Genomic DNA, 17,092 nt, shown 5'->3' on the forward strand with positions numbered 1-17,092 from the left:
TTACCACCATACACTCAGTTTTGTTTTGTTTTGCAAAGACAGTTTCACTTAAAAATGTCCTTCATAAAGACAGTAAAAATAATTTTTATTAAATCTCGATCCTTACAAACATGGCTTTTTGTATGCTGTGTGAAGAAATAAGAAGTACATACAGGCCGGGCGCGGTGGCTCACGCCTGTAATCCTAGCACTCTGGGAGGCCGAGGTGGGCGGATCGTTTGAGCTCAGGAGTTCGAGACCAGCCTGAGCAAGAGCGAGACCCCATCTCTACTAAAAATAGAAAGAAATGATATGGACAGCTAAAAATATATATAGAAAAAATTAGCCGGGCATGGTGGTGCATGCCTGTAGTCCCAGCTACTCGGGAGGCTGAGACAGGAGGATCGCTTGAGCTCAGGAGTTTGAGGTTGCTGTGAGCTAGGCTGACGCCACGGCACTCACTCTAGCCTGGGCAACAGAGTGAGACTCTGTCTCAAAAAAAAAAAAAAAAGAAGTACATACAAAGCAGTTCTGCTACATAACTGAAGTACAATGGCTACCTTGAGGAAAAGCACTTGTACAATTTTTTTCAGGTACATGCTACTTTTTTCATGAAACACCATTCTTATTTAATAATAACAACAACAAAAAAAAAACACTGGTAGATAAACCATAATTATCCAGATTTGGTCATTTGGTAGACCTGGTTCTTAGGTTCTCAAAAATGAACAGAATCAGTTTGTTAAGGAAGAACAACTGATAAATTTGACCTTTCAAGTAAGATTTAAAATTTTGGAAAATTAATTGTATCTGCCTCAGTAAGCATGACATCTTTCTAATATTTTAATACTTTTCTGATGAGATCATTGGTATTATCAATGAATGAAATTTTTTGATACTACAGCTGGCCATCTGTATCTGCAGATTCCACATCCTAGAATTTAACCAACCACAGGCAGAAATATTCAAAAAATATTAAATAAATAAAACATAGAATTAACAACAAAAAATACAAATTTTAAAAACAATACAGTGTAACAAGCACTTACATAGCATTTACATTGTATTAGGTATTATAAGTAATCTAGAGATGATTTAAAGTATAGGGAAAGACATCCCCAGGTTATATGCAAATACTACCACACTATTTTATATAACGGACTTGAGCATATGCAGACTTTGGTATGTATGGGGGTCCTGGACCCAATTCTCCATGGATACCAAGGAATGACCACATAAAACAAAATGTGCCACCATTCAGAAGATCTGCATTATCCAGTGAACCAATACTTTCTAAATTTGTAACATGATGTTACAAAATCAATCATAAGTAAAAGATTCATTCAGTTACTAATGGAGTACAAAAATTTCATTAATGTGGCTTCAGATTCCACATTGCAACTAACCTTTAAGAAACTACCACATGTCAAAATTTTGGTGCAGTATCAAAAGAATATCCACAATTATCTGAAAAAGTTATTAAAATACTCTCCTCCCTTTTCCAACTGCATAGCTCTGTGAGGCAGGATTTTCTCCATGTACTTCAACCAAGAAAATATCCATCAATTCTGAATGCAGAAGCACATATGAGAATCCAGCTATCTTATTATGTTCAACATAATCTCTTTAATGAGATTTGCAAAACTATACAACAATGCCACTCAACTAATTTTTTGTGTTGTTTTGGAAAATATAGTTGATGTCTATAAAATATTTTATTCGTGCTAATATGCACTGGGCTTGCTGTTAATTTTTAATAAAGTATTGCTTTAAAATTTTTCTAAAATATAAATAGATGTAACCCACATAAATAAAAACACTTTAGAGTCCTCACTAATTTTTACAAGTGAGTTCTGAGACCACAAAGTTTCAGAATTCGTCTACATTATGCAAGGCCGTAAGGAAAGAGAGGATCTCCATTAATCTGAATGAACTATTTGGTTATGTCCCAAGTATATAAGGGATGTGAATAGGCAATAAAAGTAAGAAACTAGTAACTGGGGCTATATACTCAAAGCAGTGGCTCTCTAAATTTTGACATTAAATCACACACAGTCTTTTCTTTTACATAGACCTTTTTCTAAAAGCTAGGCTTCTTTAGAGTGAACAACTGAGTTTTATGCTAAAACTCAAACAAATTGAATCTTTCTACAGGAGTTGTCCTCAACACACTAGCCAAGAGTCTTGGCTAGATTCTTTTTTTTTTTTTTGTATTGACCTCAAGTCCCTAGTACTTCAGTGATAATATCTGAAAGCTAATGTCTTACTTTTTACATAAGTAGCCTGCTTTCTAAGTGCAATTTCCTCATAAACATTTCACTAAAGTTCAGTATCAATAAAAGTGCACTATACAATCTCACTAATGAAAAACGCAACTGAAACAATTTTAGGCTTCTCACTTACTATAATGGTAAAAAAAATAATTTTCAGGACAGTTCTCAAGATTGGTGAAAGCATAAGAAAAGCTAACATTCTTTATATGCATAAAGTGGGAGTAAAATTGGTAGAATCTTTTGTGAAGTCACAAGTATTTAAATACCCCTCTCACCCACAACTCATCACATCACCCACCTGGTTTATTTCCTTCCTAGCACTCATTCTTATATCTAAAAAGGACTTAAAATCTTTCTTAAAAACAAATTATCTGCCTCACTTTCAATAGAGTGCAGGCTTAGTAACAGCAGGAGCCTTAATTCAGTAGTGTATTCTGAGCCTAAGACATCTCCTGTCACAGAGTAAGTGTTCAAAAAAATCTAACAAATAATTGATAGTAACAGAGGTATTGTTTTTTAAAAGTAAACACAAGGAAAAAAACCTCTGGAAACAACCTGTAGGTCCATCAAACCCAGAATGATGAAATAAACTATGGAATTTCCATTCAGTGGAATACCAAGAAGTTTTTTAAAACAATGAGACAGATCTATAAGTAACCAATATGGAAAGATCTAATATACAATCAGTAAAAAAATAACTGCCAAATACACTGAAATGGTATTTGTGTTGGAAAAGACACACAATTACAGAGAAAAATGGTTAATATCTAACTGGCAGGCAGCCACTTCTAGGAAGAGTGAATATGATTTAGGGAGAGATAGAGACCAGTCAAGGGGAACTTTGGCTTTATTTGTATAAACTTTTCAAAATGATATATATTCACATAAATAGCTTGTATAATTTTTTTTTTTCAAAAAATATTTTAAGGGGTGGGGATGGTGGCTCATGTCTGTAATCACAGCACTTTGGGAGGCCGAGGCAGGAAGATTGCTCAAGGTCAGGAGTTCAAGACCAGCCTGAGCAACAGCAAGGCCCCTATCTCTACAAAAAACAGAAAAACTAAAAACAGAAAAACTGAGCGTGGTAGCCCACACCTGTAGTCCCAGCTACTCAGGAGGCTGAGGCAGGAGGATCACTTGAGCTCAAGAATTTAAGACTGCAGTAAGCTATGATGACACCACTGCACTCTAGCTGGGGCAAGAGAGCGAGACCCTGTCTCAAAAAAAAAATTTTTTTTTAAGAGAAGCCTATATTATCAGTCAGGGTCCAGTCCTGTCTTTCACAAAGAAGAAATTTACTATAGAGATTCAGTTACACAAAACAGAGGAAAGTGAAGCAACCCAGAGACTAGTAACAGCAGGCAGCTTCTATGACTTCTAGGACTAAAAGGACAGTAAGATGAAATAGTCTCACTATATCCCAGCAGCTCAGGATGGTGCCAGAACCATAACAGGAACTGTTCAGTAGTATCTGGGACCATGGAGAAAGGGGACACAGGGAAGCTGGAGTTGGCTCCAAAGAGGGGTGTAAATTGGAGCATAACTAGCACAATCAGTTATCAATGTGTGCCTTACCTTCTCTATTCCCTGGCAGAAGACGACAGACGTATGTAGTGACTAAAAGTCTGTCTTACCCTCGTTTAAAAATTAAATAAGACATCAGATTTGGGGTGGGGAGAGAACTTGAAGCACAAAATTGCAATAGTAAATTTTTTTAAAAAGTAAATGATTTAGAAACACTGTATCTTTAGTAGAGGGGCAAACTGACCAAAGCAAGTTGCATGTATAGATTATACAAAATTTTAGCTGACCAAATTTCTATATGCCTGGGAGAAACTTCTCAAAATATGAAAGAAAACAATTTTTTAAAAATAAAAGTTCAGCTTAAAGACCAAGAATTTATTTATTTTTAAGAGATGAGGTCTCACTGTCACCCAGGCAGGAATGCAGGGGTGTGATCATAGCTCACTGCAGCCTCGAACTCCTGAGCTCAAGCAATCCTGCCTCAGCTTTCTGAGTAGCTGGGACTATAGGCACGCCCCACATGCTACCGTGCTCAGCTAATTTTTCTTTTTCTTTTTAGAGACAGGTTCTCTCTATGTTGCACAGGCTGGTCTCGAACTCTTGGCCTGCAGCAATCCTGTCGCCTCAGCCTTCCTGGGATTACAGGCATGAGCCACTGCACGCAGCAAGACCAAGAATTTAAACTTATGTTACCAACATGCATTTTTGAGTACCATCCTCTAAAACTATTTTAGACAAAATACTTAAAATCCACATCTTTCAAAAAAAATGAAGCAAAAGTCTAGGTTAGGAACTAAAAAAGAAGAGCTGCTTGATAAAAATGCTAATAGAGGGAAAGAAAAGCCTAATTTCATTTAAGCATTAAATTGGTCTTAGACCAGGGATTGGCAGATATTTCTGTAAGGGACCAGACAGTAAATATTTCAGGCCATACAATCTGTGCTGCAACTACTCAACTCAGTCATTGTGGGGCAAGAAGCAGTCACAGACAACATGTAAATACATGGATGTGGCTGTGTTCTAATAAATCCTTATTTATGGATACTAAAAAAATTTCAATTTCACAATTTTCATGTGTCACAAAACATTCTTTATTTTTTTTCAACTTTCTGAAAATGTAGAAATAATTTTCAGCTCGCAGGCCATAAACAGGTAGTGGGCCAAATTTGCCCTATTGATCAGTTTGCAGACCTGTGGGCTTGCACAAATTATGTTCAAGACTAGGTGTGGTTTTTATTTTAAACTGTTAAACAGGAGCTAATCTGTGCATATTTTTTAATCTCTATCAACAAAAGGCAAGTTTTCAACAAAACTGCCGGACTTAAAAATTAAACATTCTTTAATCCAAAATGTCTGCATAAGAATATTCGATCTATGCAAAAACATACCAGAACACGTGAGAGTCTGTCATTGTACTCAAACAAAATAGAGCTAATGTAAGAAAAACTTTGGCCTTAACCTGCAGGTACTCCATTCCTTTGGCTCACTTCCATGGGAAAGAGGGGTGACCATCTATTTGATCACAAGTCCTAGTTAGGAATGTCAAGGCCATTACTGCTTACTTGACTGCCAAAGCATATGATCTACCTTTACTCTGCAGAATAAAATAATAAACTCTAGACAATATAATCTTAAAGGCTCTGATAACCAGATCTCAACAAAAGTCCCCAATATATAAAATAAATAAACTGTCTAAAGAATTCCAAGTTCATCCATTCTTCAACCAATCCTTCGATCAATATAGTCTATTTGAAAGCTTGTATTTTGACATCAGAGCTTTGGTTCCTTGTAGAATTATATTTTCTGAATCTTATTTCAGCATTTCACCTATAACTCCCCAAAGAATGTTGTAAGAAATTACTCCACAAAACCTAACACTGTATTTACCATATTAAAAAAAAAATTGCAGATTTTTTTATCTAGTGTATCATCTCTTTTATAAGGGCCCTTGGGAGAAATTTCTCAGGCAGTGACATCAAGGAATGCTTTTCTCAAGAGACTTACGTGCCTTTTACCTTATAGATGGTATACATACTATAACACAACATAAAATTCTCTTTTATTTGGGAGTTAGGAAACAAAGCTTTTGGAGTCCACCTCTGATAACAGTGAAAGAACTTATGGCATGCATTTGTACGTACTTCTATATTCTATAATCAGCTTCAAATGACCGAATTTTTTTTTCTTGATTTTCTTTTTTAAAAAATTCTAACATATTGTGTTTATGTAAGCTACCTCAAAAAGTGGGGCATAACTATTCAGTAGCATAAAAAACTATCACATATCACACACAGGCAATCAATTGGGAAAAAATCTACCTTAAACAACTGCAATTTGTTCTTTGTGTGGCTTCAACAAAATCCCAGGATGCCACTTTATCAGCTATCTCTTCTTCACACAGACCACTTGATGAAGCGGAATACTTCCTCCTAAGATTCAAAGTTACAAGATTCTTTAGAATTCATAAAAATTTTTTATTAAACATGAACTTAGCATTATAATTAATTTTTAAAATCAATTTTTGAATTAAAGTCATACAAATGACTGTATACTTTATCTTCTAATTACCAACATGCAATTTTTGAACTTGAAAATGAAAATACGTACTTGTTCTGTGCTCTGTTCATATTGCATTCTTGCCAAACTCTATCCACTACATGATTTGCTAATTTTCTGGGTATTTTCCCTCCATGGTGGCTAGTATTATCAGAGTTGAAACCATCAGATACTGAAGACAATTTGACCCACTTCTGGGCAGACTGAGGATCAACTAAAAACAAGAAAGAACAGGCTGTAGGAGAATAAAGGTATGTTTAAAGGAAGGTTTAACGACTTGGGTCGGCCAGGTGTGGCTCACACCTGACATCTTAGCACTCTGGGAGACTGAGGTGGGAGGATTGCTTGAGCTCAGGAGTTCAAGACCAGCCTGTGCAAGAGCAAGACCCCATCTCTATTAAAAATAGAAACATTAACCAGGCATCATGGCACGTGCCTGTAGTCCCAGTTACTTGGGAGGCTGAGGCAACAGGATCACTTGAGCCCAGGAATTGGAGGTTGCAGTGAGCTATGATGACACCACTGCACTCTAGCCGGGGTGACAGAGTGAGACCATGTCTCAAAAAAGAAAAAAAAAAAAAGACTTCGGTCTTTTTTTTTTTTTTTTTTTTTGAGACAGAGTCTCACTCTGTTGCCCAGGCTAGAGTGAGTGCCGTGGCGTCAGCCTAGCTCACAGCAACCTCAAACTCCTGGGCTCAAGCGATCCTCCTGTCTCAGCCTCCCGAGTAGCTGGGACTACAGGCATGCACCACCATGCCCGGCTAATTTTTTGTATATGTATATTTTTAGCTGTCCATATAATTTCTTTCTATTTTTAGTAGAGATGGGGTCTCGCTCTTGCTCAGGCTGGTCTCGAACTCCTGAGCTCAAACAATCCGCCCACCTCGGCCTCCCAGAGAGCTAGGATTACAGGCGTGAGCCACCGCGCCCGGCCAAGACTTCGGTCTTTTTGATCTCTGATACAACTTGCTCCAGCTACCTGATAGGGCTATTTATATTTTGAGGCAAAAAGCATATTACTTTATTTATTTATTTAAGAAATGGAGTTCTACTCTGTTACCCAGGCTAGAGTGCAGTGGCATGATCATAGCTCCCTGAAGCTTTGAACTCCTGGACTCAAAGGATTCTCCCACTTCAGTCTCCCAGGTAACTGGAACTACAGGCAGGAGCCACTGTACTTGGCTAATTTTTAAAAAAAAAAATTATTTTTTAAGATATGGGGTCTCACTATGCTGCCTAGGCTGGTTTCAAACTCCTGGTCTCAAGTGATCTTCCCACCTCAGCCTCCTGAGTAGCTGGAATTACAGGCACAAGCCACCACATCCCCGTAAAAGTACATCATTTTAAATAGAGAAAACAAAAAATCTAAAACAAGGGATGCAAACTGGATGGCAGTGTATCAGTGCTGACTGCCTAACTTGGAGGATCAAATAATGGTTGTACAGGGTAGTATCCTTAGTTTTGGGAAATACACTGAGTATGCAGGAGTGACAGGGCATCATCATGTCTGCAGTTTGTTTTCAAATGGTTCAGAAAAAGACCAGTGATAATGAATGCACACATACAGATAGGATGATAGAGCACACATTAACAGTTTGGAAATCTGGATGAGGGAATCCTTTGAACTATACTTGCAACTTTTCAAGAAGTTTGAAACTATTTTAAAATAAATTATTTTTCAAGTGCTTGCCGTACTCAAAATAACAGGTTTATCACCAGAGCTGATGAAACAAATTAGGACAATACCTGTTTGGACTTCCTCAGGAGATGTAGGTGGTGTGAGAGTAACCGAAGACATAGCAGGATCTCTTGTGGAAGCAGGCACTTGGTGGACCCCCAAGCAAGAAGTTGAACAGTGAGAGGATCCCACAGAGCTAGGAGTAGGAATGTCTGACTGAGGGACTAGAACAAAGCATGCTGGGTAGATCATTCTGACACCAGCTAAAAAAACAATGGAGAGGAAAATCAATTACTATTGTGACCATAGTGGAATTAGTTTCACTCAAAAGTACTATAATGGAAAAGCAGATATGATATCACATTTGTGTAAACAAAAAATACATTTTCATAAATATATGTTCTTCTGTCATGAGGTTTTTTTTTTTAGTAAGAAACCACAATAAGCTGCTAGAAGTAGTTACCTTTGGTGAGAGAGACTTAGAAGAAAGTAGCTTTCTCTTTTCATTTTTAGATTTTTCTATGAATGCATTTTTTTAAAATCTTTATTTGCACATTTGACCAATTATAATGCACATTATTTTTCAAATTTTATTTTATAAGTTTAACAAAGGTAATCTGGGTACTAGAATTATGGACCATTTCCTATTTTATTCTATAATATATATGTCTCTATTTCAAAGTCTAATAAATATGTTTTGTTTCCATTTTTTGTCATAACTGCTCTGGTAGTGATATGTTTATTGAAATTAAACACTGGTAATCTTTTTATTTTTTAAAAAAGAGGCAATCTTCATATATTAACATTACCATTAGATTCCATTAAACACAGTATTATAAATTCTAACTATCTGTTGAATTGTACATTCTCCATGCCTTCCATGTCTGTCTAAGTGTATGTCTTGGCTATGTGACTTGCTCCAGAATGCAAGTGCATGTGATATATGCCACATCCTAACAGGAGCTTTAAATGTGCTTGCAGGGTCAGAGCAGCCTCTCTCACTTCTGTCCTCTGCTATGAGATTAGCACGTACCAGATATGAGTTACTTTGTTAACCTGGGTCCCTGAATGAGAAGACATATAGAATATAGCCAATCTGAAAAAGGCTGACCTAAGCAGATCATATCAAAGACATAGTCTTTAGGTACATTTTTCTGCCTTTAAGTTAGTAGAGGTGACAGTTTTACCAAATATTAAAACACTGCAAACAAAGGTTGTCAACTTTCCAGCCTCCAAATATTAATTCATTCACATTTATTTCCATTAGACCCTTAGCATGCTTCCTTCTAGACGGAATATATTTCTGTGACTTTGGCTTGGCCATGGTAACCAGTTTTGTCTAATGTAATGTGAGCAGATATAACATACACCGTATCCCGACATAAGTTTTAAATAACACTTAACATGTTTAGGCTCAGACCCTACTTTCTTCTGTTATCGTAAGAACAGCATGTCCTACATACATTACTAGGTACTCATTTAACCTAGGTTACAGAATGAGAAGATATATGGAGCCAAACCACAGCCAAGCTGTAGCCCTTACATAATGTGAGTAAGAAATAAGAAATAAATGTTTGGTGTTGAAAACCACTGAGGTATTAGAGTTGTTTCTTACTCAGGGAAATCTAAATAATATATGTAGTCATGTATTTTCCCCTTAAGATTAATACTCAGAATCCATACCAACAAGAACTTCTACTGCAGCTAAAGAATCATCTTCCCAATCCATATCTTCCTGTTTTTCTTCAGACATCTCCTTCAAGCAACATGAGATAGGATAGAACTGTTTCCATTCACCAATCAATTTTTTTGTAGCTGAATCAGACATCTTGAATGCCTGTCCTGTGAGAGTGCCATTTAGTCCAAATGGGCTTAAGATAACTAGAAACCCAAAGCAGACATCAATTAAGCAACTAAGGACTGTTACACCAAATAAAATTACACTGAATAGTGTGGCAAGTAATTATGCAATTTTAAAAAAGAAAAAAACTCATAATGATCATTCCAGAAAAATCAATTTATTATACTTCATTATTATGAAGATAAAGTACCACACTAAGTTTATTATAAAAACTGTTAAAACTTTGTCCACCCTAAACTCTCAAATAGATAACTGGGGATATTTATGTGCCTATCCTTCAACTTACTTGACTCCCACTAAGGAAAAGCAATTTGAGGAAAAAACAATGGAATATATAAATCTAAGTACTTACAATGTACTGCTACATAAATTTTAAAAAGCAAACACTAGGTTTAAAATTAAGAACACAATGCCAGTCCTTAAAAACAAACCAGGAATCTCATAAAATACTTTCTCTAGAATTCAGCCATTTTCATGATATAAATAGTATCAAAAGTCCCTGTGCACCTATGTTAAATCTGGCCTGTATGACCTGATACACAAGATGATCTTGAAAACTTCAACACATAACTGCAACATGCTATGTAAGAGAACACTTTAAACTATGTTACCATTCATGTTTAAGGATTTTTTTAATAATACTTGTATTAGAAAACTTATTTTGTTGACTTAATACTGTAATGGGCAGACAAAAGTAAACTATATCAAAATCATTAAGCTGGAGAGCAGAGCAAAATCCTGACAATCTCAAAAGGTAAAATTACCAACTTCAATAAGGATCTCCTTGAAACCATAATAAAAGATTGAATACCTAAGACAATAAAATATTCTACCTTGAAATGGGCTATTAGACTGTTGAGCAAGGGTGATATGCTCTTCACTGAGAAGATACACAGGTTGATGTTGGTTAATTTCCACACTGGTACAAACATTGCTGTCTCCATGCAAGAAAAAGGTGAAAGAGCAGGACAAGTGTTCACTAATAAAGAAGAAAAAGTTATATTTTAGTGATGGTCAAAGGCCAAAAGATAAGTTAAGCTGCTTTTCTTTATTAAGAAGTTACACCACAAAAATGCATACTGTTTAGCCCAGAAATTCTACTTCATCATCTGAAGGAAAAAATCATGAATATAAGCAAAGATTTAGCTATAAGAAATGTTCTTCACAGAACTGTTTATAATAGAAAAGGCTGCAAATATAGGAACTAGTTAAACAAGTTAAGTACACCCACACATACAATTATTATAAAGCCACGAATATAAGTTAAGGTGGAAGAGTGGGTTTAATGGAAAAGGATAGACTACCAAAATAGCATGGTCTCCATTTTTTTCTTTTTCTTTTTTTTAAGAGATAGGTTTCTTTGGTCAGGTACTGTGGCTCACGCCTATAATTCCAGCACTCTGAGAGACCAAGGCAAGAGGATGGCTTGAGCTTAGGAGTTTGAGACCAGCCTAAGCAAGAGCGAGACCCTGTCTCTACTAAAAATAAAACAACTAGCCAGGCATCATGGAACACCCCTATAGTCCCAGCTACCCTGAAGGCTGAGGCAGGAGGATCACTTGAGCCCAGGAGTTTGAAGTTGCAGTGAGCTATGATAACTCCACTGCACTCTATCCAAAGCAACAGAGCAAGACTCTGTCTCAAAACAAAAGAGAGATGTGGTCTCATTATGTTGCCCATGCTGGCCTCTAACTTCTGGGCTCAAGGGATCATCTCACCTCAGCCTCCCAAGTAGCTGGAACTAACTGCAGGCACATGCCACCGTATCTGGCTCCCAATTTTTTTTTTAAGAGGAAAAAAGTTTCCTGTGATTAAAAAAGTCTAGGTGGGCAACAGAGTTGAAGGTGACTGAATTTTTATTTTTGCATATTTTCCCTCTCTATAAGAAAATATAAATATATTTTTTCATTTTATTACATCTATAATTGGGCTGTATCTAATCAATCACTTAATGTAGTCCCCTGCAAACCAATGAAGTTATTTTAAAGCAAAAATGGATCTTACAGTTGAAGGCATCCTAGAATCAAGGATACATGCAAAATAGTACATCTTATGAAATTTAGGTATAGCTAGGTATACAGGTTGCAAAATAAAAGTTTCTAAAGACAGCAGATGTATCCTGAAGATAAAACTTAGAAACATCAAGTATCTGAGAAGGGAATGAGATTGTACACTGAAAAGAATCCACTTTTATTCCTTTTCCACACATTTAACTTAAAAATTCATCTTGAAGAACCAGTTCTTTAAATTATGACCATTAATCAACTCAAAACCTGATGAATACACGTATAAGCCCTCTTAAATTTTTTCTGGACAAGGCAAGGCATAATGAATTTAAATCAAGTTATAGTAAAAGTAATGCTAGAGCTAACAGAAGTAGGAAAATAGATGGTAGAAAAGAGGTGAACAGCAACACAGATCTGAGAATTTCTTCATTTTATATATATTATGGAGTCAACAGATAATGTCTAAAGTTGACAGAATAAGAAAATTGAATTTAAGCATATTATTCAAGTTATAAAAGTAACTGACAGACACTGGTCCAGAGATAATGCGCTATCTCAATTGATTTTTCAGTATCAGTTCAAAGTCTTTGTTCTATTCTTTCATCTCTTTTCACTACTGTACTTGACCAGCCTAAAAAAAAAAATTTAAATAGAAATAAAATTTTAAAATTAAAGTGACAGAAAAGCTAAAAATAATATAACTAATAAAATAAATCTTACCTTTCATCATAAGGAAACAGTAGATATTTTTCAAAGTGGAAAAATCAAGGCCCAGAGGTAGTATAAGTATCTCTGGAATTATGGCAGTAACCACCAGAAGAACAAAAAAATTAAAAAAACAAAACCACCTGGTTACTTCTCGAAATGGGATTGGGGTATTTAAGCAGGAATCCTTAATTTTTTCTAAATTTATGATACCATTCTGTTCTGCTTAAGTTATATTAAAATTTTAATTGTTAAAAAAATTATGGATTCTATACATTTCCCAGTGATTACTATGTATCTTTCCTCACTCCAATAGTTTTTATTTTTATTTAATAAACTTTTTATTTATGAGTAATTTTAAATTTACAGAAATGTTGCAAAGACAGCATACGGAATTCCCATATACTCTTCACCCAGTTCCCTCTAGTGTTTTTTTGGTTGCTGTTTTTTGGTTTTTGTTTTTTTTTTTGAGATAGGATCTCCATATGTTGCCTACGCTAGTCTTGAACTGCTGCCCTCAAGTAATCCTCCCACCCTGAGTTCCCCAGTAGCTGGGATTACAAGCATGAGCCACTGCACTTGGCTAGTTTCCCCTAACATTTACAAACATCTTAGAACCTGCTATATTTGTCAGACATATAATTAACGTTGATAGATTACTATTAGCTAAACTCCAATCTTTAATTGGATTTTCCACTGGTGCTCTTTTTCTGTGCCAGGATCCAAACCAAGATACCACACTGCATTTAACCAATAGTTTTTAATACAAAAGAGAAAAATTAAATTAAGCTTGTTGCTCCTCTGAATAAAATGTTAATTTGATTGGAATAGCTATGGGTTGAGGAATTACCAAGACTTATACACATTTGCTTTGGTAAAAAGGGTATAAACCTAAAATAATCATCAAGATGAGTAAAGAAACTATTAACTAAGCAACTTTGAAAACTGTCCACGCAGAAGCAGACCATTGCTACTGCTCATTTAAAGAAGCTCAACTGTACTACTGCTATCCAGCAGTTATTTTCCAGCAATGGTAAGGTACCTGTACTGCAAAACACACAAAAAACCTGCCAATAGAAACATAACTCCAAATGCTCAAAACACAAATCAAAAAAACCACACACACACACACACACACACACTCTTGAAAGAACTCTGCATTAAACTTAGCATTATATACAGATCTATATGTACTATATACTAAGCCACCAAGTAAAAGCCAAGTGTTATTCTTTTATTCAACAAATATTTTTAAGTTAAGCCCATGGCATGTGCTAGGCACACAATTGATTACCACTATGGTAAGTGCTATAACAAAAAATCAAGCACAGGATGCTATCAGAATGTCTTAAAAAGGTGATCTAAATATTTGAACTTTTTTTTTTTTTTTTTTTTTTTTTTTTTGAGACAAGGTCTCACTCTGTTGCCCAGGCTAGAGTGCAGTGGCTCATCATAGCTCACTGCAACCTCACACTCCTGGGTTCAAGCAATTCTCCTGCCTCAGTCACCTGGGTAGCTAGGACTACATGTGCACTCTACCATGCCTGGCTAATTTTTCTATTTTTTTGTAGAGACGGGGTCTTCCTCTTGCTCGGGCTGGTCTCAAACTCCTGGCCTTAAGAAATCCTCCCGCCTCAGCCTCCAACAGTGCTAGGATTATAGACGTGAGCCACCACACCCAGCCTCTATAACTGTTAAGGCTGAGTTATAGAGCATATAAATACGTAACAATTTCTAAACAGTATTTTTATTTTAGCAAGCCACTAATATTTAATTTCTGAGAACTATATGCCCATCATGCTCATTGTATGTATTGACATTCAACAGGCAGAAACCAATTTTCAAAGCATTTTTCACTCTTAACTATAATAAAGGATATGAGAGTCTAAAACCAAGATAAAATGCTCAACACTTAAAGAATAAATAAAATCAATATTCAACGAGCTAGAATGACTGTTTTTCAATATTACAAGCTTCTTACAAGTTTTTCAGCCAACTATAAAAGATTTACATATGTCTTGGTAGAAGGGCAAATTTTTAAAAAGAGTTTAAAGGGGAATTATTAACTAAAAATACTATGTCAAGGAAAACATGTATTATCAAAGAGTTGGGTGCAGCGGCACATGCCTGAAGTCCCAGCTACTCAGGAGGCTGAGACGGGAAGATCCTTGAGGCCAGGAGTTTGAGGCTGCACCATGCTATGATCATGCCTGTGAATAGCCACTGCACTATACCCTAGGCAAAAGGACAAGACTCCCATTTCTTAAAAAAGAAGGAAGGAAGGAAAGGAAGGAAAGGAAGCGAAGGAAGGAGGAAAGGAAGGAACGAGGAAAAGAAGGAAGGTAGGTAGGTACGTAGGTAGGTAGGTGCGGGGAGAAAAAAAGGAAGAGACACAAGCAAGACTAACCTATCATGTAGAGAAATTTTAATTTGATTAACTTTAGGGATCAAGTAAGTATGTTATAGAAGTGATTATGAAAGTTGCCTGCTTACTTAGTAAATGAATAGCAAATTTTAAAATCTAAATTGCAAATTACAAGAATATCTGCAAATAAAAGCAATAACCTACGACAGTCTCATGTTCTTTATCTTTAAAAGACAAAAAGGATAGATCTGAATTTTATATCCTCGTATTTACTACTCCTTTTATCAGTGCAGTATAGTTCTTAAAAATATAGCTTTCAACTCTACTTCTTTTCATACAAGAATAAAGAAGAGAATAAAAAGATATTCAAAATAAATCTTTCTCATGACAAAAAAAATACTGTGCTAAAAATCTCTTTTTCTGAAGATTAAGTACATTAATTCAACTTCTCTTAAATACTATTTAGGAAGAATTTAATCTAGTATGTTCAAAAATCATAAAGGCTATTTTTCAATTTCCCGAACAGCCTTTCCAGTGAGCACTTTTAACTTTCACCCCTCCAAGGGGTCTTTGTAAAAACCCAATATTCCAAATTGCAAAACCAAGTGACTACTGGGTGCAGTGGCTCATGCCGGTAATCCCTGTACTTGGGAGGCCAAGGCAGGAGGATCACTTGAGTCCAGGAGTTTGAGACTAGCACCTAGGCAACATAGCCTAGAGTCTGTCTCTATGAAAAATAAAAAAAGTTAGCTGGGTATAGTGGTATACACATGTAGTCCCAGCTACTTGGAAGGCTGAGGCAGGAGGATTGCTTGAGCCCAGGAGTTTGAGGTTGCAGTGAGCTATGATGAGGTCACTGCACTTCCGATTGGGTGACAGATTAAGACCAAGTCTCTAAAAAAAATAAAATACAAAACACCAAATGACTAATGCTCTCCACTCCCACTGTTTATCTACACTGCCCTATTTACCAGCAACTCAATCCCAGTGGTCTATGATCAAAGAAAAAACATCACCTCCTATACTGCTAGCATATTATCCCAATATAAAGTAGTCTGATCTTATTATAATATAAAATCACTTAAAATAAATTGAGTTTGTACATGATATTGAAGAGCAACTATTCTAAATATGGGATAAAATTGCTGAGATTCTTTTACCAAAAAAAAAAAAAATGAAAGACAGGGTCTCACTATGTTACCCAGGCTGCAATGCAGTTGCTGCTCACAGGCACACAATCGTAGTGTTATACTGCCTCGAACTCTTCTGCTTAAGTGATCCTCCTACCTCAGCCTCCCAAGTCAGAGAATATTATAAGACAAAGAGAATGTTAAGAAATGTGGGCATACTAAATTCAGAATGGCTTTTCTTTCAAGGAGAAATGTTATCATTAATAACATCATCTTAAATAATTTTGGTAATTAGCACTTAGAAAAGTAGAATTAAAACAAATACATGTAACTACAATGACAGCCCAAGGTACTATTAAGTACTATTAAGAATTGTAGAGAATACCAATGCTTTCCAGGAGTTCACAGTGTAATATCCAAAACAAAAGGTATGGGGCAGAATTTTACAAATGAAACATGAACAATCTTCTGTTGCAGAAAGAAATGTTCCTCAATTAAATACCCAAATTAAACAAAAGATTGTTTATTTCTAAGACAGAAAAGGAAGACATGCTTAAAGATTAAAGTGAGTTGTTCTAATAGCAACACTTCAATATGTATACTGCATTAGGCAGTGCCGTATCTAATCTATTTTTAGCATTTGTATTAGGAAGCTACAGAAAAATGATATCCCATTTTGCTGGTGGAAAATTTGAGGCACAAAGAGGTCAAATGGCCTATCTTAAAATCATAAAACTAGTTAAACGGAATGCTGACTTAAAATCCTAGTCATCCTAACAACCAATGGGCAAAGAACCTGAACAGACATTTTTCCAAAAATGATATACAAATAGCCAATAAGCACATAAGACGCTCAATATCACTAATTATTAGGGAAATGCAAATCAAGAACATAATAAGATACCACTTCACACCCACAAAAATGGCCATTATTTTTTAAAAAACAGGAAACAAGTGTTGGTGAGGATGTGGAGAAATTGGAATTCTCCTGCATTGCCATTGGGAATGAAAAATAG

At 35.8% G+C, this 17,092-nt stretch overlaps 1 protein-coding gene across 1 annotated transcript in view; it reads right to left on the reverse strand.

Moving 5' to 3' along the window:
• MED13 (mediator complex subunit 13) overlaps positions 1–17,092 on the reverse strand; it is a 101,051-nt gene that overhangs the window by 64,556 nt on the left and 19,403 nt on the right. Inside the window, exons 4-8 of the mRNA XM_069482327.1 lie at positions 10,704–10,849; positions 9,693–9,890; positions 8,078–8,272; positions 6,383–6,545; positions 6,094–6,204 (exon numbers count right to left, since the gene is read on the reverse strand). Of these exons, the coding sequence (XP_069338428.1) occupies positions 6,094–6,204; positions 6,383–6,545; positions 8,078–8,272; positions 9,693–9,890; positions 10,704–10,849 (813 nt within the window). The remainder of the gene's footprint in view (positions 1–6,093; positions 6,205–6,382; positions 6,546–8,077; positions 8,273–9,692; positions 9,891–10,703; positions 10,850–17,092) is intronic.

This window comes from Eulemur rufifrons, chromosome 9 (genome assembly GCF_041146395.1).
Source record: "Eulemur rufifrons isolate Redbay chromosome 9, OSU_ERuf_1, whole genome shotgun sequence".
Classification (NCBI taxonomy): Eukaryota; Metazoa; Chordata; class Mammalia; order Primates; family Lemuridae; genus Eulemur; species Eulemur rufifrons.